The sequence below is a fragment of the Myxocyprinus asiaticus genome, chromosome 34 (assembly GCF_019703515.2).
Source record: "Myxocyprinus asiaticus isolate MX2 ecotype Aquarium Trade chromosome 34, UBuf_Myxa_2, whole genome shotgun sequence".
In the NCBI taxonomy this organism is placed as follows: Eukaryota; Metazoa; Chordata; class Actinopteri; order Cypriniformes; family Catostomidae; genus Myxocyprinus; species Myxocyprinus asiaticus.
The window spans coordinates 36,123,871-36,147,616 of record NC_059377.1 but is presented as its reverse complement, the minus strand read 5'-3'; the positions used below and the strand labels follow the sequence as shown (position 1 = coordinate 36,147,616).

Here is a 23,746-nt window from a genome sequence, read left to right as displayed (position 1 = left end):
ACATGCCCCACCAAGAGCGAACCACATTATGGCGACCACGAGGAGGTTACCCCATGTGACTCTACCCTCCCTAGCAACCGGGCCAATTTGGTTGCTTAGGAGACCTGGCTGGAATCACTCGGCATGCCCTGGATTCGAACTCGCGACTCCAGGGGTGGTAGTCAGCATCTTCGCAAATCCGAACATAGGGATCTCATGACGTGTTTTTCTAACTATTAAACTATGTTTAACTTGACACAGCAACCTAAAAATGTTATGTTTATGATGTGATGCAACCAAAGTGAGACACTCCAAAAAAGCGTCTATCTGACACAGGTGTACATAGACTCTTCCTTAGAAAAGCCTTTATAATAAATCTCGAACAGAATGACAAATTCAATTGCAAAATGGATTGCTGTGAACTGTAGGCTAATGATTGGCTTATGATCAATAATATGCAAATAAACAGTACAATGGATTCTAAAGCCACTTTTTGAATTGTCTTATCAATGCTTAACTCCTCTGCCACAACAGGGCTCCAGACTGCAACTAAAATGGTCGCAAATGCAACCAAAAATAAATTGCAACAATAATTTAAAATCTAGTCGTCATTGGTGACAGTCGAGATGTGTGCTTTCATATGCGGTTTCGTCAGACATCATCTTGTGAGTTATTGAATAAATCTTTAGAGCGCCGGTGTGTCACGCGCCATTTTTACCCTTTTTGTTGATGCTCGCTGGCTGCACACAACAACAATCACAGCGCAAGCCATGATGTCCGTTTCATAACCAGATGACTCTTTTGAACCGGGTCTTTATAATGAATCACCTGACAAGAGTTCGTTTGAACTCAGGAGCTCAGGTTAGCAGTTTGAATTCGAGTCACTTTCTCAGCGAATCAGCCATCAGCGAATTCACAACTGGGAGCGCAGACATTTCAAAATAGTAGTCCCATGTGTATTTCGGGCTTCTTTATAATGAAAAGTCCCGTGTTATGTACCAAAAAATTTTCTTCCTGATTATTATAGATTGGGATTGGAGTAGCGCAATAAACTGCATCTGGGATTCCATTCAATTTGCACTCTTGTAGTCTTTGTGTCTTGGGCATCTAGTTAAAGTAAAGAAAGACTAAAATTTTATTTTTAATTATATATATATTTATATATATATATATATATATATATATATATATATATATATGGTGCGTTCACATTCAAACCGACCATGTGAATAAATTCGTTTTGTTCCCTCCTTCCTTCTTGCTTTAGTGATTTTGCATTGAACATTCAATTAATTGATTTTAAAAATGAAAAACTTAAAATAAATACATTTCTATATTCAAATTGCACTCCAAACGAAACGAAAAAGCAATTAAAATAACGAAGTGATCAATAAAATTATATATATATATACTACCGTTCAAACGTTTAGGGTCACTTATTCTTTTTTTTCTTTTTTTCCCACATTTTAGAATACTAAAGTCATCACAACTATGGAATAATAGAAATGGAAATATGGGAATTATGTTGTAACTGAAGATGCTAAAATATAACAGTTTTTTTTTATTTTGGATTTTTTTTTAAAGTAGTCAAAACTAATTTCAAACATTTAAGCATACACCTTCAGATCAAAAGGTTTCTAAGATCATGAGAAACTTTTCAGGCAAGTGACCCCAAACTTTTGAACGGTAGTGTATATACAGTTGTGCTCAAAAGTTTGCATAACCTGGCAGAAATTGTGAAATTTTGGCATTGATTTTGAAAATATGACTGATCATGCAAATTGATGAAAAGATCATGTCTTTTATTTAAGGATTGTGATCATATGAAGCCACTTATTATCACATAGTTGTTTGGCTCCTTTTTAAATCATAATGATAACAGAAATCACACAAATGGCCCTGATCAAAAGTTTACATACCCTTGAAAGTTTGGCCTTGTTACAGACACACAAGGTGACACACACAGGTTTAAATGGCAATTAAATGTTAATTTCCCACACCTGTGGCTTTTTAAATTGCAATTGGTGTCTGTGTATAAATAGTCAATGAGTTTGTTAGCTCTCAAGTGGATGCACTGAGCAGGCTAGATACTGAGCCATGGGGAGCAGAAAAGAACTGTCAAAAGACCTGCGTAACAAGGTAATGGAACTTTATAAAGATGGAAAAGGATATAAAAAGATATCCAAAGCCTTGAAAATGCCAGTCAGTACTGTTACTGAGAGCTAACATACTCATTGACTATATATACACAGACACTAATTGCAATTTAAAAAGCCACAGATGTGGGAATTTAAACTTTAATTGCCATTTAAACCTGTGCGTCACCTTGTGTGTCTGTAACAAGGCCAAACATTCAAGGGTATGTAAACTTTTGATCAGGGCCATTTGGGTGATTTCTGTTACCATTATGATTTAAAAAGGAGCCAAACAACTATGTGATAATAAGTGGCTTCATATGATCACTATCCTTATATAAAAGACAATTTTTTTGCCTGATCGGTCATATTTTCAGAATCAATGCTAATCAAAATTTCACAATTTCTGCCAGGGTATGCAAACTTTTGAGCACAACTGTGTGTGTGTGTAAGTAACCACCTTTCCATTAACTGGCAAGTATCCGTCTAAACATGCAGGTGGAAAATTACTTACACAAAAGACATAAAAACAATTATAAATGTAAAAATAATAATTATGATGATAATCACTGAAATATAAATCATGGATCGTGGTGAACATGTTTTTGAATTATTTTATGTTTTAATCACAGATGTATAGGTTGCAGAGTTGTGGTCACAATGAACTGCTCTGTGGAAATAAAGGGAACTGAACTCAAAGCACCTCCTGAGCTGAGATGTCTGAGGTCATTTGCAGCACTCATAGACGATACTGTTCTTGCAATAAAAATCTGAAGAAAATTCTGTCATCTGTTAATAATATAATAAAGTGTGTTTCTTCAAGCATGTGTCTGTGTGCTGTGGGGCAAATTATTTGTAATATTAATTTGATAATAATTGCCTAATAATAATTTAATACATTAATGGGAAAACAAGCCAAATATCATCTTGACATCGTCAAAGGCATCAGCTATTAGTGACCTTCGTCGATCCCCAAGATCAACGTCTATCGGCACAACCCTAATATATTTATTTGTGATGTGAGATCCAGCTTTTGATACTTAAGACCACTGAGGGACTCATACACAACTATTACACAAGATGCAAACATTCACTCATGTAAATACCTGTTATGTAGATTATGAAGGGCAGCACTAAAAACAAAAAAGATCTTTTATCTCTTACATTTGTATAAATTCTGAAAGGGGTGTGAAAACTTATGAGACAAAAGGGGAATGCAAATTTGTGCACTCAACTATACAGTATATGCATTAAACACCCGATTAATGAGCTATCAGCTGTCTTTTCTTTGGCTTTCTATCTTGTTTTTGAACAATCTAAATCGAGCAATTCTATGATGTGGCAACTAAAACAGCCATTTGGCTCCTAAATGTTTCAGTTTAGGAGCCAATGGCTCCTTAGTCATTATTTTAGTCTGGAGCCCAGCACAATAATGTAATGCATTTTAATTATCTGAATATTATTACTTTTTATTATATATATATATATATATATACACACACACACACACACACACTACCGGTCAAAAGTTTTGAAACACAATCATTCTTTATTATAATTTTTTTTCTTCACATTTTAGAATAATAGTAAAGTCTTCAAAACTATGGAATAACCTAAATGGAACTATGGGAATTATGTTGTGACTAAACAAAATAAATCAAAACTGTGTTATATTTTAGCATCTTCAAAATTTGCAGACATGTACTCTTGACATTTTCTCAACCAACTTCTTGAGGTTTCACCCTGGGATGCTTTTTAAACAGTATTGAAGGAGTTCCCAGCTATGTTGGGCACTTATTGGCTGCTTTTCTTTATTATTTGGTCCAAGTCATTAATTTCAAAAACTTTTTTTATTTAATTACATTTTAGTTTTATAATTAAATAAATATGGTGGCACAAATATATTTTTGTCTACAAAACTAATTACAAACATTTAAGCATAAGCCTTCAGATCAAAAGATTTTTAAGATCATGAGAAACATTTCAGTCAAGTGTTTCAAAACTTTTGACCGGTAGTGTGTGTGTGTGTGTGTATATATATATATACATATATATATATATACTGCGTGCCCAATTATTAGGCAAATTGTATTCCTCAGGATTAATTTTATTGTTGAACAAACACAATGCTCTCAGTCAATCCAAAATGTTATTGAACCTCAAACCTGAATGTTTAAAGAAAAAGTGAGTTTTGTCTTTCTCATATAAGTGTACACAATTATTAGTCAACTATTAGTGTGCACAATTATTAGGCAACTAAATTAAAAAAAGAAACTCTCCCAACTCAATTGTTTATTCTCAATTTTTAGAGTAAGTGCAACAAATAAGTAACACAAAATGACAATTAAATAACATTTTAGCCTTTCAAAAATATTCAGTGACCTATATAGCCACCCTTCTTTTCAATAACTGCCATGAGCCTTCCATCCATGGAGTCTGTCAGTTTCTTGATCTGTTCACGATCAACTTTCGCTGAAGCAGCAACCACAGCCTCCCAAATGCTGTTCAAAGAGGTGTATTGTCTTCCCTCACTGTAAATCTCACGTTTGAGAAGGGCCCACAAGTTCTCAATAGGATTTAAGTCAGGTGAGGAAGGGGGCCAAGTCATTATTTGGGCATCATTGAGGCCCTTGCTGGCTAGCCAAGCAATGGAGTACTTGGATGCATGTGATGGAGCATTCTCCTACATAAAGATCATGGCCTTCTTGAATGCTGAGGACTTCTTCCTGTACCACTGCTTGAAGAAAGCACTTTCCAGAAACTTGCAGTAGGTTTGGGAGTTGAGTTTCAGTCCATCTTCAACTCAAAAAGGTTCAACTACCTCATCCTTAATGATAGCAGCCCATACCAGTACCCCTCCTCCACCTTGCTGGTGTCCATTAGTGATCCAGCCACGGGCCCATCCATCAGGTCCATCAAGAGTCACTCTTATTTCATCTGTCCATAAAACCTTTGAAAAATCTGTCTTCAGGTATTTCTTTGCCCAATCTTGACACTTCAACTTGTGAATCTTATTCAGTGGTGGTCGTGTTTCAGCCTTCTTGACCGTGGCCATGTCTCTGAGCACTTGACACCTTGTACTTCTGGACACTCCAGGTAGGTTGCAGTTCTGGAATATGGTGGCACTGAAGGATAATGGGTTCCTGGTAGCTTCACATTTAATTCTTCTCAAGTCTTTTGCAGTTAATTTGCACCTTTTCTTCTCCATGCGTTTTTGCGCCCCAGTTGACTATTCGCAACAAAATGTTTGATTGTCCGGTGGTCACGCATCAATAGCTTAGCTATTTCAAGAGTGTTGCATCCGTCTGAAAGGCATTTTACAATTTTTGACTTTCAGTGCCAGTTAAATCTCTTTTTTGGCCCATTTTACCTGAGGTAATGAAGCTGCCTAATAATTATGCACACCTTGATATAAGGTGTTAGTCACTTTCGCCACACCCTCCCTCATTACACAAATATGTATCACCTGAAAATTATTAAATCCAATAAGCATTCAAGTTTATATGGTTTGGAGTTGGAAAATTTGCATGGAAAAATGATAAGATCAGAATACTCACTTGCCTAATAATTGGGCACGCAGTGTATACACTGATCAGCCACAACATTAAAACCACCTGCCTAATATTGTGTAGGTCCCCCTCGTGCCTACAAAACAGCGCCAACACGCATCTCAGAATAGCATTCTGAGATGCTATTCTTCTCACCACAATTGTACAGAGCGGTTATCTAAGTTACCATAGACTTTGTCAGTTCGAACCAGTCTGGCCATTCTCTGTCTCTCTCATCAACAAGGCATTTCCATCCACAGAACTGCCGCTCACAGGATGAATTTTGTTTTTGGCACCATTCTGAGTACTTTCTAAAGACTGTTGTGTGTGAAAATCCCAGGAGATCAGCAGTTACAGAAATACTCACTGTCTGGTACCAACAATCATCCATGCGATTATCTAATCAGCCAACCGTGTGGCAGCAGTGCTGTGCATAAAATCATGCAGACACGGGTCAGGAGCTTCAGTTAAAGTTCACATCAACCATCAGAATGGGGAAAAATGTGATCTCAGCGATTTGGACTGTGGCAAGATTGTTGTTGCCAGATGGGCTGGTTTGAGTATTTCTGTAACTGCCAATCTCCGGGATTTTCACACGCAACAGTCTCTAGAATTTACACAGAATGGTGCCAAAAACAAAAAACACCCAGTGAGGGGCATACATCCAAAGTTGTGGCAAAATGGCTTAAGGACAACAAAGTCAAGGTATTGGAGTGGCCATCAAAAAGCCCTGACCTCAATCTGATATAAAATTTGTGGGAACTGAAAAAGTGTGTGCAAACAAGGAGGCCTACAAACCTGACTCAGTTACACCAGTTCTGTCTGGAGGAATGGGCCAAAATTCCAGCAACTTATTGTGAGAAGCTTGTGGATGGCTACCCAAAACGTTTGACCCAAGTTAAACCATTTAAAGGCAATGCTACCAAATACCAAAGTGTATGTAAACTTCTGACCCACTGGGAATGTGATGAAAGAAATAAAAGCAGAAATAAATAATTCTCTCTACTATTATTCTGACATTTCACATTCTTAAAATAGTGATCCTAACTGACCTAAGACAGGGAATGTTTTCTACGATTAAATGTCAGGAATTGTGAAAAGCTGAATTTAAATGTATTTGGCTAAGGTGTATGTAAACTTCTGACTTCAACTGTATATACTGTATATATAATATAAATTATTTCATAATTTTATATTTAATTATTGTTATTTGAGGGGCTTAGCAAATATTTATATATGCAATTAATTGTAATTAATTTGATTAATTAATCGGCACACCATGTAATTAATTAGATTAAGAATTTTAATCGATTGACAGCCCTAATTCAGATATATACAAATACAAAGTAGTTTGAGAGGGCAGAAAGACTGCATTTGCCACAATTCTGATTTTTGGATCTTTTCTCTGGACGGATGGCTTCAGCAGTAGCATAACATCGATTAACAACCTCAGAGCTCACTGTAAGTCTGTCTTTAAATGTTTCCAAGTTATCATTCAAAATCAATTCCCCTGTGGAAAAAATGAAACAAAGATTTTTACTTCTTGAATCAGACTCTATTGCAATACCGTAAGGCAACAGAAATCAAGTTGATAAGTCCTGTTCAAATATACACAAAAACTGTAGCAGAACAATTTGACATAACTTACCAATAGGAGTAGTGTCTTGTTGGCCAATCATCTGTTCCACTGTGACTGGTCTCATAACCAGATGTGAGCACTGCATGACGAGACCCCTCTCCTTGTGCTCCCGCGCATGCAGCAGCAGACTGCACTTATTGAAGAATGCGAGACGCTTTGCGCAGTGATTACATGTTACCTCTATTCTCAAAGAGCGTCGGTCATAGTGTCGTGCCAGGCTGCGTTCCAGAGCGAAAGCATCACCGCACTCCAAGCAGCGGTAGCCAGCAGCAGGCAAAGGAAGACCCCATTCAGGGGGTGGCAGAGTTGAGAAATCTGGACGGTAGCTTGGCAGCAAGTTCTTACTATTTAAGATCTTGTTGAAAGCCTCTACCAGGCTAGACTGGCTACGTGAAATAACAGCACCAGTGCTATTGACGATGGAGGCTGGTTTACAAGGTACATGAACGTTGGCGGTACCTCCGTTGGCAGTTTTACCGACTGTAGGCCGAACACTTATTCCACCAACAGCTGGTGTTACTGGTAAAGTGGTGGCTTTTGTGATGCTAACTGCAGTGGCGGAAACCTTGGTCTTATCAGCCATTTTGTTTTGAACTTTGCTGGCTGCAGCTAGCATGGCACTACTGGCTTCTAGAGTGGAGACTGGTAGGGTTGAACATTTTACCACTTGACCCGCAGTGGAATCATTTTTTCTGGCTCCTTTGGCAGGTGCAGTCCGACTTCCTGTTTGAACTTTACTTGCATCTGTGCCTTTGCCTGCATTGGCAGCACCTCCTTTGCCTGCTACACGAGTAACTGTGCGAGTAATGCCTCCCGTTGAAGTCTTAATGGTCTTGATACGGACTTTAAGAGGCCTTGATGCAGCATTTCCACCAGCTACAGCTTTACCTCCACTGTTTTGTGATGCACTGGTGTCCCCTATGATGGGCTGTGCAACGATGCCCTCTTGATCTACCTCCATTTTCTCTCCATCCCTTTTCACACTATCCTTACCATCCACATTGGTCGCATCTTGTCCATTCTCCGTTGACCCTTTATCTACTTCCATCTCTTCTTCTTCCTCCTTGGGTTCTCGAAGGACAACAGATGGCGATGAAGAAGCCACTGCTGGACTGCAAGATCTTTTGGTGACAGCTGACGTTAGCATGGATGACTTGGGCATCTCAGGTTCTGGGCTTTCTGGTGAGTCTCGTTCTTCAATCACATGCTCTGGATTTCGCTCCTCTTGGGGTAAACTCTTTCCGGTCCCTGTCTGGACTGGTGTGGAGAGCCGGTTCTGTTGAGCCCGGAGTGAGGCAGGTGATGCTAGGGGAACATCACCAGGTTTGGGGTAAGCACGTGGGGATATGGACTTTGAAGGGTGGAGCGATGGAGATTGTGAACTTTCAGGAGGTGACCTCAGCCTATGTGACAGTTTTTGAGTGGTGGGAGAGTCTGGACTTTCATGGATGACCAGTGAACCTCCTGAATCAGGATCTGAATCCTCCTCGTCTGAATCTACGTGACCGAATGCCAAAGAACCAAGTCGTGGGGTTCCATTAAACGGCTCTGTTAGAGATGTAGCAAGAGGAGACGAGGCCACAGCCCCAGAAACACGGGAACCAACTGAGGGAGAGGACGATGATGGCGAGGAAGATGAAGCTGTGGAGGGAGTAGAAAGAAGTGGTTTAGGTGGGGGAATGAAAGGAGATGCTGCTCCACTTGCCCCACTAGGAATAGCAGGAGCTTTGACCTTATCTGCACCTTCTAGGTTCATCTCCAGCTGTATTTGCTGCTGTTGCAGAAGCTGCATTTTTCGTGCCCTTCCAACCGAGTCTCCAGCGCCTTGCGTCATCAAGGGCTTCAGCTTATTAAAGATATTGCTTCCCTGTTTGGTGGTGCTGGAATTTCCAAGAACAGATCCTGGGGTCTCCGAATTTACCTTTGAGCTGCATATGGGCCACTGCTCTCCATTAGACTGGCACCGGGCCTGAGACACATGACCAGACCCACCTGACGACACAAATCCATTATGATTGAGCGGTTTTGGTACTGAGCCATCACCACCATCAAAGGGCTCAGGGTGAACCCGGTTCTTCACAATCACGCTAACAATTAAAGGGTCACTCTGAGAATCCGTGGATGGGCTGGGGGATCTAAGGGCTGAACTTCCCCCCACCGAACCCTCACCAGACTTTATGAGAGACCCTCCCCCTGCTCCTTGATGCCCCTCCACCTCATCCGGGGCTGATTGGATAGCCTCTTTGGCATCAATGTCAGGAATGTCAAACGCTGCCAACAGGTCATCGAAATCGGGGGTTTTCATGTCCCCCATGCTGGGATAGTGGACTCAATCCTAGAATACATGAGAGAGAAAGGTCAAAGAAAAGTATGTGCTAAGAAATGAGATGCACTGAAGACCTCTTTAAATGCCATGACGAGCTCAAGTTTTATTTCTTTAGTGTCATATTGTCTATTGAAATGGGACAGGATATATAGAAGAGCTGGTCCCTTTATTTAAATAGCTAATGGCTTTAGCTTCACAGCTTTCAATTACTAGTCAGAAGCAGGTGGTTTTAAGGGGAAAGGGCATTCTTTTTCTAGACATTTTATTCAACAACAAATTTGGATATGCTCCTGAGTCCAATATGATGGTCTGTTTCCCCTCATTTAAAATACATATATCTGCTTAAAGCTTTTATGATTACACTGGCATATAGATAATATTAAAACCAACAGACATTAACTTAAACCATAAAACTCTAGATATGATTTCATGGGGTCTTTAATGTAGGGGATCATGTGCTAATGGTTGTTCAAAATGTCATAGTAGTTCATCTGTTTGTTCAAGTTGATTTCAGCACCTATAAAAATGTTTATTTGTTTTTGTTTCATTAAAAAAAAAAAAATAAATAAATAAATAATAATAAAATTGACAATTAAAGTAGTCAGGCTATCAGTTTTTGAATCCTAAATGCCTGGTGGTGATTTGAGATGAAATGTACTGATTTTAGCCACATTTATCCAGCTGTTTTATTATATAGCAGGTATAAATACAAAATAGTTAAATTTAAATGACAACAACATACAAATATATATGTATCAGAAATTACACGGTTCACATCAAGCCACAGTATCTGACACTGAACGGCTATTGTTAGCTTTGGCTAACAGCCACATAATGGCTCAATATCACCTTAGCATTGGTGGGTGAACCTTATACACATCTTTACAAATAATAAACATTTAAAAATATATATACCAGGTGATATAATGATCAGACATCCAATGTTTGTCTAATAATACGTATTTTACAGTTAACAGTGAGGAACAAACACTGTTCAGCATGCTACCGCTGCTATAACAAGAGAACCTCAAGCGCTCATATATTAAACAAATAAAATAATAAAATACACAGTAAGTAAATAAATAAAAATCTTGACTAAGTATCCCCGTTTCGGATACGCAGCGATAGTTTAAGTATAAATGACAAACACAAACGCCTGTAAATGGCTAAAAGCTGCAGCTGACCTGGCTAACTACAGATGGGGACACAATCGTAAGATTAAAGCGCTTCTGTCACATTTAGTCTCTCAGATGCGGCTATTGTTCCCTATATGATTAATAAACAGCTAATTGGTTGATAAATAGATATCTGAGATGTATTTTTAGGTTTGTTCTGTCATGACGGTGGGGTCCGTGCTGCCCCGTCGCGAGGGTCATTTAAGCGCAGGCCACTCATGTGTATGCCAGCATTTACCTGCTTTTAAATAACCTCACATGGACAGCACATTATGTTTTATGAGGATGCATTTTTGTATACAGGTGTGCTATTCTCGGATAATGCATTTTCATGCACGGACAGTTATTCTGTTTACCTGTTTATTGTGATTCCCGACTATCCTCGCTCCAGTTGAAGCGCCTTAACTTCCCGTCATCGATCGAGTACGGGCAGGTCTGGGAAGATAATGTTGAAAATAATGGGCAGGAAAATTATTTCTCGTCTTCTTTGATTATAATTATATATTAATACATTGATCTGGTGATATTTAGATTTTTATATATTTAACATAAGCATAATTTTAATATTTCCATCGCATTTATATGGAGGTTTTGCTTTTGTGAATTTACATCCTTCCAGGATCTCATATTTCACTGTCTTTTGGTTGATTTGGTTTAGGCCTTGATTAGAAGGATTGCGGGTTTTTTAGCAGACCAGAAATCACAAGAAGCGTTATTTTTTTCAGTGTTGTGTTAAAACGTTAATATGTATGTATATATATATATTCTTAAGGTGTGTTGAATGTAAATGTGAAATGTTTTTGGCTGTTTCTAATAATTACACGCCTACTGAATAGCATATTTTCCCTTTATGCTTTAGAAATGTGCCATCTCATGAAATATTCTTTCACCCATAAACATATTGCTGCATCTCTCTCTTATTTGATGAAACAGAAAGACTAGGCATCTCAAATGAATCAATAATCAAGAGATTGAACAACAATAAATAAGACTAATAGCTACATCATACGAATAGTACAGTAATAGGCCTTCTATTGATCATATTTGTAAGTCATGGGTTATTTCCTTCGTGAAAATCGTTGGGACATTAAATAGATAGATAGATAGATAGATAGATACTGTAGGCATTCATAAATCTTTATCTCGTACATCGGATCACCAGTTCCTTATTATTAGAAGGGGAGAATGTTTAAAAAAGAAAATATGGATACACAATAAAAAATGGATTATGATGAAGTGCCAGAGTTCCCAAGACCCAGTGCATCCTAATATACAATAATTTACACAGCAAATATAATACATTCATTTCAGAAACACACACACACACACACACACACACACACACACACACACACACACACACACACACACTATTTATTTCGTCTGAGGTTTTCATAGACTATGTTATACTGCCCTCTACAGATAATTTGTGACACTCACAACGATGCATTAATTCGTATGAATTAAAATACAAAATTTAAAATACAAGTTACACTATACTTGACAAATATTTTATAATAATGATATAGTAACAAAATTACAACGAACAAAAAAATTATCCTGTTTCGCTATTTCGAACACAACTTGTGTTAGGAAAATTAGTACAGTATCTACAAAATATGTTTTAGTGTGCTAACACATTTTGCCATGTACTGTGTGTATTTGTGTAAATTAACCTACACTTTGAAATCAGTCACAAAGAAATGTGAGTTCACTCGTTAAGTCAATAACTTGCTCATGAAAGGTTTCAAATTCATTGCGAGGAGCAGAACACAGGAGCGCTAAAAAGAGACTTTTATTTGAGAAACTTTGAAAACGGAAGTTAATAATGACGTAGTTTAACCTAAGAAAGAAAGTCAGGCGTCGTATCCAATAGCAAGAAAGTATGGGCGTATGTGTCAGTGACGTATTTATTTCTGCCCAATGGGAAATGATTTGTAAATATTTGAATTCCAGTGGGCGGGCTTAGAACTCTCCGAGAGGGAAGTTCAAGGACTGGGGAAAAGGAAACGGCAGTTGTTTTTGCAGATTGCGTTTGAGAAAAACAGTATTTTACACTAAAATAAAGTTATTTAATTCACAAAGAAGAAGAAACAGTAAGTGCTATGAACAGACTAAATGAATAAACATTGTATTTGAGGACACGTTAATTATGTCGAGTGGCATTTTCCACAAGCCAGCATTGGAGGGAAAAGTCGGAACCCAGTACAAATGAAATATTTGTTTATTTGCGTATTAAAACGGACATCTGCTGTTGTTTTGAGTATTCTATTTAAAACAACAATGTAAACGTGTGTTCTATTTGCCATAGATTGCTTCTCTACGTTTTCTTTTTTCTATACCAAACATAATGTCAGAAATGAAAGACCCGTGGTCTAATTAATAAAACTATTTTTTTTTAATAAACAACAAGGCTTTTCTTGAACTGTATGTAATGACTTCACTGTTTATGACAAGTTTATTTATCTGTTAATCATCCAGAAACAACGTCACGCTATGTCCCACAAACAGATTTTTTACTCTGACAAATATGACGACGATAAATTCGAGTACAGGTATGTTTTTAAATCATCCATGCTATTATTATTATAATCATCATTATTATTTGTTTTGTTATTATAAGGATAGCTGCTATTATGTTTTTGATTCGATCGACAGACATTTATAACGCGGCAAAAGCATGACAAGGGTTTACTACTCTTTTATTTTTATTTTTTTATATAAAGGCATGTCATGCTTCCTAAGGACATTGCTAAAAAAGTTCCAAAGACCCATCTAATGTCAGAGACAGAATGGAGGAACCTGGGTGTTCAGCAGAGTCAAGGATGGGTACATTACATGATTCATCAGCCTGGTATGTGTAACTGCCCATGTGTGTGTGGGATGGATGGATAGATTCAGTGCCCTCACTACAGTCCTCACTGTGAATTTCATTTCATTTATCACTTTTTTTTTTTTCTTGATAGAACCACATATTTTGCTCTTCCGGCGTCCTCTGCCTACAGCCCAATCCCAGTGACTTCAGAACAAACAGAAATGGAACAAAATTCAGAGGAATGGACACAGTCAGATGATGTCTGAGTGATGCTGGATGTACCTTGGATCAGATCGTGTCAATATCATTTGTGCTCCTTTTTTTACTATGTTGTAGACTATACTGTGGGTGAGACTGTCCCCACCATTCTTGATCTCTGCTTTAACTGAGATGGAACTGCACATATGTCTTGCTGTACCTGTATTTATTATTCCTTATCAAGCTTATGTTATCAAGATTCTATATATGAGCTTCTCTTGATGAGTTTTGATTGGTGTCACTGTTAAGTAAAAGGTCTGGCAACAGTGGAACTTGTTACAAAGTGCACAGTTTGAATGTTTTATTAAAAAATAAACAAATTTCCTTCTTGAAATAACAATGATATTGTTTGTACCAACTTATCTTTAACTGTTGTCAGCGTCACTAGAAAGAAGCTTGATGTATTTTAGATTTACCAATAAACTTTTTAAACGCTCTGACTATTATTTGTTTAAATGTCGTTAAATTAAATTTGATCCAAAGTTAAATTTAGCATATTGTTTAACATATTGTTTTTGAAATCATTTTTGTATAAAACCTGGGCTAAATATTCCAACTCAAATGATCATACCTGTTAATGAAAATTCTTGAAAATACAATATCAGAAGTGAATAGGAGAGAGCAGAATTATAGAGCTCATTTCAGTTCTGTGCACAAAACTGCACTAATCAATTTTTTTTAATACCCAAGCTGGAATGGAAAATGAGCAATGAGCATTAAATAAATAGTTCACCCAAAAATGAAAATTCTCTCATCATTTACTCACCCTCATGCCATCCCAGATGTGTATGACTTTCTTCTGCAGAACACAAACGAAGGTTTTTAGAATATTTCAGCTCTGTATAATGCAAGTGAATGGTGACCAGACCTTTCAAGCTTCATAAATCACAAAGGCAGCATGAAAGTAATTCATATTACTCCAGTGGTTAAATCTGTCTTCAGAAGCAATATAATAGCTGTGTGGGACACAGATCAATATGTAAGTGTGTTTTTACTATAAACATTTTGAAAGTGAAAGTGGAGATTTATATTAAAAACAGACTTAAATATTGATCTGCTTCTCACCTAAATTGATTGCATTGCTTCAGAAGACATATAGTATTAAACCACTGGACTTGTATAGATAACTTTTAAGATGCTTTTATGTGATTTTTGGAGCTCGAAAGGCCTTAACAATTTTTATTTTATTTTAGATGTCACAGTTTAAGGTTGGGATCATTTTCCATTCTCAAGCTTAACATTCTGTGTTACAGAAACATCAAACATAAACATTAAAGATTGCCAGGAGAATGGGGGCCTGTGTAGCTCAAATATTGACACTTATTACCTCCCCTGGAGTCGCAAGCTCAAATCCAGGGTGTGCTGAGTGACTCACCAGGTCTCTTGAGCAACCAAATTGGCCCGGTACTGGGAGCAGCCGCAACCCGTGTATTTTAAATCTAGGCCTTCAGTGTGATTCATGCCATTAAGAAAACACAGTTTCACAATGAATGAGACATCGTATGCCTATTATACATTGCGGCAGTCGACTAGTAATACCAACTGACATTTTAAAAACATGTCCATGCACGAAAGCCAGAACCAAGGAGGTCTAATACCAAGAAAAAGCTCTCTAATAATATTTGCAATTTAAATTTGGATCTGACACTGAATGCTCCAGCAGCCTAATTTACACTTAGAAAACTCCTGATGTTGCTATAACAATGCAAAAAGCACTTAACAGTTTACTTGAAGTGAAAATCAGTCCTCCTTTCCTGTTTATTCAATCAATTGCATGATCATGCAGAACATCTCGTGTTTTTAAATCCACAAGGATCTCTTTCTCAATGGCAATACCAGCAGTGATGACAGCCGACTCTCAGCAAGATCTCGTGCTCTTCACTTTCAAATTATGTACATCACTTAAAGCGTGATTGCATCACTCAAGGCCAGCTAGAAGGCCTGGACTGGGACATATCCTAAAGACCACACGCACAAGAACAAATAAATCAATCTGATTGGCTGATTAATCTGACAATCTGACTTTAGATGCCTATTCACTTACACTTTTGGGGGATTCTGTGGAAATTCTGAAGGCCAGGCAGTTGGCAGCACTGGACTGTGACTGGAGCACTGATGGCAGGAAATGATGGTAGCTCTGGCAGCGATCCGGAAATGGAGGATGAATCGTGTAGCGGGAGTGCTGGAGGAATGAATGGTGGAAAATAGTTAATCGGAAAAGAAAGAAAACCAGTATTCAAGGATCATTTACAGATAGTGGAAAGGAGGATCACGTGAGTAGGAAAAATACAGAAGAATTTAAAGTAATGTTGAAATTCGCAGAACCGGGCATGACGATTAACCCAACTAAACTGACCAAAGCTCTGAAAAAAGCATTAGGAGAAATAAATAGTGTAAAGACTCTGAGCGATGGAAATTTGATCATCATGTGTAAAGACGAAAAACAACAAAAGAAGGCACTGAGTATAAATTCGATGTTTGGATTCTCGGTATCATGCACATTGATGAATAGGAAGCCTTGGGTAAGAAGTGTTATAACTGGAATTCCTACAGATGTACCTGCTGACAAAATTAAAAGCTGCATTGAAGGGGGGAAGGTAATTGGAGCAAAACGGCTTCAATATGTTAAAAATAAAGAAAGGATGGATAGTCTATTGGTTATGCTTCAGTTTGATGAAGAAAGAATGCCAGAGAGAGTAAAAATAGGCTATGTAAGTTACCCAGTAAGACCATACATATCTCCTCCACTAAGATGCTTCGAGTGTCAGAAGTATGGACATGTTAGTGCGGTTTGCAGAGGAAAACAACGATGTGCGAGATGTGGGGGTGACCATGAATATGGTAAATGTGATGAAGGAGTGAAGGCAAAATGCTGCAATTGTGGTGGTGAGCATAGTGCTGGATTTGGGGGATGCATTGCTCATAAACATGCTGTGAAAGTTCAAAATGTGAGAATATCTGAGGGGTTGAAATATGCTGAGGCAGCCCAAAAAGCAAAACAAAATGAACAGACATGGAGAGAAATAAAAACACAGGAATGGACTGCGAATGCGTTGGTTCAAAGAAAGATAAACGAGGATAAATTGGTGATTGGAAAAACTGAATTTGTTTCATTTATGGCTGAAGTAATAAATTGTTCTGCACAAACAGAAAGCAGAACAGAGAGAATTAAAATCATAATAAGGGCAGCAGAGAGATACTTGAATGTAGCAGGAGTAACTTAGGAAAAATAAACGACATGCTAACGACTCAAACAAGTACTCAAACAACATATGGAAGTACATAATAATAATGGTTTTAACGATTCTGCAATGGAATGCCAGAAGTCTTATTGCAAATGGACCAGAATTCAAAAAGTTTATAGATCAACAGGATAAGAAACCAAATATAATTTGTATACAAGAAACATGGTTAAATCCTCAATTAAATTTTGTTCTGTAAGGATATAACATTGTAAGGAAAGATAGAAGGACAGGAAATGGAGGTGGGGTGGCCACTTTTATACAGAATTAATTAGAATACAGAGTCATTAATGAGATTGAAGAATACGAATTGGTGGTTATAGATATATATGCAGAAAATCAAATTATCAGAGTTATAAATTATTATAATCCTTGTAGTAGACTAAGTAAAGAATTAGAAAAGGTTACTGGGTTTGGAAATCATAAAATAATTTGGAGTGGAGATTTTAATGCACATAGCACTTTATGGGGAAGCAGTAATGATGATCATAATGGGGATGTTGTAGAAGAAATAACAGACAGTAATGGGTTAGTATGTTTAAATGATGGTAGAGACACAAGAATAGATTTGGTACATGGAATCGGGTCAGCTATAGATTTAACATTGGTTTCTGAAGAGCTAGCAAGTATATGTGTATGGGACGTTTGGGAAGATAATAATATGGGTAGTGATCACTATATAATTATATGTAAGGTAGGGATGAGTGTATTGGAGCATAATGTGATTTTATCTTCAAGATGGAGGTTTAATAAAGCAAACTGGGAAGTATACAAATATCTAAGTGAGGTAGAACTAAATTCAATGGAGGACATAGATGAATGTAATGGGAAAATATGTAAAGTATTGTATGATGTAACAGATACTGTTATAGGAAAAAAGGGTTAATGTAAAAAGAGTAAAGCAGTTCCTTGGTGGACAGAACAATGTAGTAATGCTGTACAAAATAGGAATAAAGCATTTAGAAAAATCAAAAAGACATATTTATTTGAAGATTTTATTAAATATAAGAAAGCACAAGCTGAAGTAAAAAGAATAGTCTGAGCAGCTAAAAAGAAGTACTGGAGAGATTGGTGTAATACAATAGGAGAAGATATTGACATAAGTGAAGTATGGGGTTCAATAAGAAAAATGGGAGGAATACATAGAAATCAAACTTTACCAGTTTTAAAAAATGATGAAGGAAGATTAGCTGTGACAGATAATGAAAAAGCTGAAATGCTGGCTGAAGTATTTGTTAAAGTCCATAGTGATGATAATGTATCAGAGGATATTAAAAAGTATAGAAATCAGAATAAGAATCAGCACCCAGATGTGATGACGAAAATAAATCCTTCTGGAGACAATATAGATGCAGATTTTACTATATATGAATTAAAGATGGCTCTAGGAGGAGTTAAACATACATCTCCTGGAAGAGATGATATATGTTATGCAATGATCCAACATTTATCAGATAGATCTTTAAAAATTGTTTTAAATCTTTTCAACAAGATATGGAATGCAGGAAAGCTCCCTTCTTCATGGAAGCATGGAACAATAGTACCAGTAGGCAAACCTGGAAAGGACAAATCCATCCCAATTAATTATAGGCCAATTGCATTAACTTCTAATTTATGTAAACTGATGGAAAAATGATTATACATAGACTAAACTATATACTGGAAATAAAAGGACTTATATCGCCATACCAGAGTGGATTTAGGGCAGGTCAGAATACAATGGATGCTGTTTTAAGCCTAGAAGCCGATATCAGGAAAGCTCAAGCAAATAAAGAAGTATTGGTAGAGGTTTTATTCGATATTGAGAAAGCATATGATATGCTTTGGAAAGAGGGACTTCTAATAAAACTTAAATGTATGGGAATTGGAGGAAATTTGTACAACTGGATTATGGATTTCCTTCTTGAAAGAACAATACAAGTTAGGGTAGGAGTAGAGTATTCTAAGGCATACAAGATAGATAATGGAACTCCTCAAGGAAGTGTGTGCAGCCCAGTATTTTTTAATATTATGATAAATTATATTTTTAGTAATTTTAAAGGTGACATAGGAAGGGCATTATTTGCAGATGACGGGGCATTATGGAAAAGGGGACGTAATATTACATGTGGAGGTATGGGCAAATAATTGGAGCTTCAGATTATCAGTGGCTAAAACTCAAGTTATATGTTTTACAAAAAGGAAAAATGTACCAGAGGTTAAGTTGAAGTTATACAAACAAGAGCTGGAGCAAGTCTCAGTAGTTAAATATCTCAGTGTATGGATGGAACCTAGACTGACATTTGCAATGCATGCTACAAATCTAATCAATAAATGTAAAACAGGAATAAATATTTTATGATGTTTATCTGGGGTTGAATGGGGAGCTTGTAGATTATCATTGAAAATAATATATTATACATTAATCAGATCAAGTTTGGATTATGGAAGTATAATTTTCGGATTTGCATCTGAAACCATACTCAAAACGATTGAAGCAATACAGAATCAAGCTTTAAGAATATGCTGTGGTGCGTTCAGAACATCTCCCATTGCAGCCATGCAGGTAGAAGTTGGGGAAGCTCCTTTATACCTTTGTAGGTATAAACTAAGAATGAATTATTGGGTTAATATAAAAGGTCATAAAGAGATTCATCCAGTAAAGGGAGTGATAGAAGAATGCTGGGAACATGGAAACAAAAACATTAAAAGAGTTGGATGGATTGCTAACAGGGAAGCACAAGCAGTTGGTATTGCAGACTGTGATGTTAGCCCAACTGTGATATTAACCAGTATTCCACTGTTGATATTTCCAGTGCCAATAGTAGACTTTCAAATACAAATAAAAATTAAGAATGAGAAAGATACCCCTAAGAACATTATTGTACAGCAGTATTTAGATCAGACTTATTCATCGTGGTTACATATAGTATATACTGATGGTTCTAAAGGTCCTATCTCTGGAAGAACAGCTGCTGCAGTATACTTTCCTAAATTTCAAACCAGTATTAAGAAAATAATAACTGATCATGTATCTGTGTATGCAGCAGAATTAATTGCCATGATGTTAGCACTCCAGTGGGTAGAGGATGTAAAATCAAGACTAGTAGTAATTTGTTCTGACTCTCATGCAGCAATCTCAAGCCTTGCTAGTGGAGTAAAATCTTCAAGGCAAGACATTATATATGAAATTCTTGCAAGTTTGTTAAGAATAAGTAGTGTAAGCTTAATAACGTTTCTGTGGGTTCCTGCTCATGTGGGAGTGGAGGCTAATGAAGTGGTTGATAAGCTAGCTAAGCAAGCTCTAAAACACACATAGATAGATATACAAGTGACTCTTAGCAAGAAAGAGGTTAAAGGGAAAATTAAATAATTAATAAACAACGAATGGCAAGAAGTATGGAACTGTGATAGCAAGGGCAGACGTATGTATAATATTCAGCAGCAAGTAGGAAATGGAAGAAGTGTTTTTAAGAATAGGAAAGAAGATTCAATTATTACTTGCATCGAAATAAGGCATACTAGACCAAATCATTCTATGTTTAAAATAGGAAAACATGAAATAGGTCAATGTAATTATTGTGATCAGGCAGAAACAATAAAGCATGTTTTAATATGTAAAAAATATGGTAAAGAATGGTTAAAACTCATTAAGGAAGTAAGAAACATGGGCGCTGAATCATTTAATATGCAAAGCCTTTTGAAAGAGCATGCAGAACAATGTAAAATATATAGTGGTATTATAAAATATATTAAAGAAATAGGATTAGCTGCCTATTAGTGCTCCACACTCCAGTCCAGTTGGTGGTGGTAATGCATCGAAAGCTGGTTTGCCAACCGCCATTAAACATCACTAGAAGAAGAAGAATTCTGAAGGCCTGACAAAATCAAATCAAATCACTTTTATTGTCACACAGCCATATACACAAGTGCAATAGTGTGTGAAATTCTTGGGTGGAGCGTTGCTTCGGCTAAGGGAGCGTTGCTTCGGGCATGCGATTTGTGAAACAGTTGTCACACTTTGCTTGTAAGCATCGACGAATAAATTCTGATTGGATACATTTTTTGTTTTTTGCTATTCGTTTGTAGATGAATTAGGAGTGGAAAGCGATTAAAAATACATAGGCGAAGAGGTCAATGTGAATGAAAGGATGAAAAAATATTTATTTATTAGGCATGTTTCGCCAGCAGAGAAGGCTTTGCTGGCCCTGAGAAATCGCCACTGCTAGGGAGGGTAGAGTCACATGGGGTAACCCTCTTGTGGTCGCGATTAAGTGGTTCTCGCTCTCAATAGGGCGCGTGGAAAGTTGTGAGAAGATCGTGGAGAATAGCATGAGCCTCCACATGCTGTGAGTCTCCGCGGTGTCCTCCACAGCGAGCTAGGTGATAAGATGCGCGAATTGACTATATCAGAAGCGGAGGCAACTGAGACTTGTCCTCCGCCACCGGATTGAGGTGAGCAACCGCGCCACCACGAGGACCTAGTAAGTAGTGAGAATTTGGCATGCCAAATTGGGAAGAAAAGGGGATAAAAATTTAAATAATAAAAAAAAGATTTTCAGGAGAACAGATGTGAGATCTCATGATTTTTGTGTATAGAAAGTTCCGGTAATAAACTATTCTGTTGCTATTTGGAAATTTGTATTTCACTATATTGCCAAAAGTATTCGCTCACCCATCCAAATAATTGAATTCAGGTGTTCCAATCACTTCCATGGCCACAGGTGTATAAAATGAAGCACCTAGGCATGCAGACTGCTTCTACAAACATTTTTGAAAGAATGGGCCGCTCTCAGGAGCTCAGTGAATTCCAGCGTGGTACTGTGATAGGATGCCACCTGTGCAACAAGTCCAGTCGTGAAATTTCCTCGCTACTAAATATTCCACAGTCAACTGTCAGTGGTATTATAACAAAGTGGAAGCGATTGGGAATGACAGCAACTAAGCCACGAAGTGGTAGGCCACGTAAAATGACAGAGCGGGGTCAGCGGATGCTGAGGCTCATAGTGCGCAGAGGTCGCCAACTTTCTGCAGAGTCAATCGCTACAGACCTCCAAAGTTCATGTGGCCTTCAGATTAGCTCAAGAACAGTGCGTAGAGAGCTTCATGGAATGGGTTTCCATGGCCGAGCAGCTGCATCCAAGCCATACATCACCAAGTGCAATGCAAAGCGTCGGATGCAGTGGTGTAAAGCACGCCGCCACTGGACTCTAGAGCAGTGGAGACGCGTTCTCTGGAGTGACGAATCACGCTTCTCCATCTGGCAATCTGATGGATGAGTCTGGGTTTGGCAGTTGCCAGGAGAACGGTACTTGTCTGACTGCATTGTGCCAACTGTGAAGTTTGGTGGAGGGGGATTATGGTGTGGGGTTGTTTTTCAGGAGCTGGGCTTGGCCCCTTAGTTCCAGTGAAAGGAACTCTGAATGCTTCAGCATACCAAGAGATTTTGGACAATTCCATGCTCCCAACTTTGTGGGAACAGTTTGGGGATGGCCCCTTCCTGTTCCAACATGACTGCGCACCAGTGCACAAAGCAAGGTCCATAAAAACATGGATGAGCGAGTTTGGTGTGGAAGAACTTGACTGGCCTGCACAGAGTCCTGACCTCAACCCGATAGAGCACCTTTGGGATGAATTAGAGTGAAGACTGCGAGCCAGGCCTTCTCGTCCAACATCAGTGTCTGACCTCACAAATGCGCTTCTGGAAGAATGGTCAAAAATTCCCATAAACACACTCCTAAACCTTGTGGAAAGCCTTCCCAGAAGAGTTGAAGCTGTTATAGCTGCAAAGGGTGGGCCGACGTCATATTAAACCCTATGGACTAAGAATGGGATGTCACTTAAGTTCATATGCGTCTAAAGGCAGATGAGCGAATACTTTTGGCAATATAGTGTATGTTTTACCTTGTTGTTTTGTTTAACTATCCTTAAGAAATTTAGTATGGTTTTACTAACTACAGTTAGTCATGTACAGTTATTGTAGTAAAACCATAGCTCATTTTGTAAGGGAATCTGCAACTTTGGAACTGCAAATATAACTGGAATTTATGTAGATCTACACAGAATATATTAGAGTAGCAATGAGGTAGTTGCATTTTAAGTTTTTATATGTGTAGGCTACTGTATTTTTTTTTATTTTTTATAAACAAATGCCATAGTTACATTGGTCAAACAATATTAGGAGCCATCAATTGTTTAACCTGTGTTATCTGTGGTATTACTACAAATATCACAGTTACACTTACAGCTTTTAGGTAAGAATTATGGTAAATTGTAAATGGGATTTAAGTTATATACAGTACTATTGTTTTACTGCTTTCATTGATTTGGCATGAACTTTTGGGAAAAGAAGCCACTTTATAACCATTATAGGAGTCAGTGCAATTTCCTGTTGTATTTTTATTGAGTCAGGAGGAGGCAGTATCTGTTCCCATGAGCTAATCAGTCTTGGGTGTGTCTGACTGGTAGTGTGTTCTTTTATGACTATACAGTTTTGAAACACCAGACTGCCAAACCAGTTTCTGGGGTGTGGTTCATCTTGTTTATTGCCAAAGAGTAATCAAACTTAAATTAATGTAGATTTGGAAATAAAAAACCAAGTTTCATATTTCATATTTTATTCATTTTATTACTTTCTGTAAATTATTTTT

General features: G+C 37.6%; 2 protein-coding genes across 2 annotated transcripts in view; one reads left to right on the top strand and one right to left on the bottom strand.

Annotated features, from left to right (window-relative positions):
* The window catches only part of LOC127425597 (zinc finger protein 687b-like), a 30,221-nt gene extending 18,994 nt beyond the window's left edge, over positions 1-11,227 (bottom strand). The window contains exons 1-2 of the mRNA XM_051671740.1: positions 11,159-11,227; positions 7,311-9,636 (exon numbers count right to left, since the gene is read on the bottom strand). Of these exons, the coding sequence (XP_051527700.1) occupies positions 7,311-9,615 (2,305 nt within the window). The 5' untranslated portion in view covers positions 9,616-9,636; positions 11,159-11,227. The remainder of the gene's footprint in view (positions 1-7,310; positions 9,637-11,158) is intronic.
* Positions 11,228-12,762: 1,535 nt separating this feature from the next.
* Positions 12,763-14,315, top strand: cks1b (CDC28 protein kinase regulatory subunit 1B). Its single transcript, XM_051671850.1, has 4 exons — positions 12,763-12,898; positions 13,284-13,357; positions 13,529-13,656; positions 13,769-14,315. Exons 2-4 carry the CDS (start codon positions 13,299-13,301, stop codon positions 13,819-13,821), a joined length of 240 nt encoding a protein of 79 aa, XP_051527810.1. The 5' UTR covers positions 12,763-12,898; positions 13,284-13,298; the 3' UTR covers positions 13,822-14,315.
* Positions 14,316-23,746: the final 9,431 nt, after the last annotated feature.

Excerpts from the sequence above, each read along its gene's own strand:
- cks1b (XM_051671850.1), top strand. The coding sequence starts at position 13,299 with ATGTCCCACAAACAGATTTTTTACTCTGACAAATATGACGACGATAAA. Across the intron at positions 13,358-13,528 it reads GACGATAAATTCGAGTACAG|GCATGTCATGCTTCCTAAGG; the intron begins GTATGTTTTTAA and ends TTTTATATAAAG. Across the intron at positions 13,657-13,768 it reads TTACATGATTCATCAGCCTG|AACCACATATTTTGCTCTTC; the intron begins GTATGTGTAACT and ends TTTTCTTGATAG.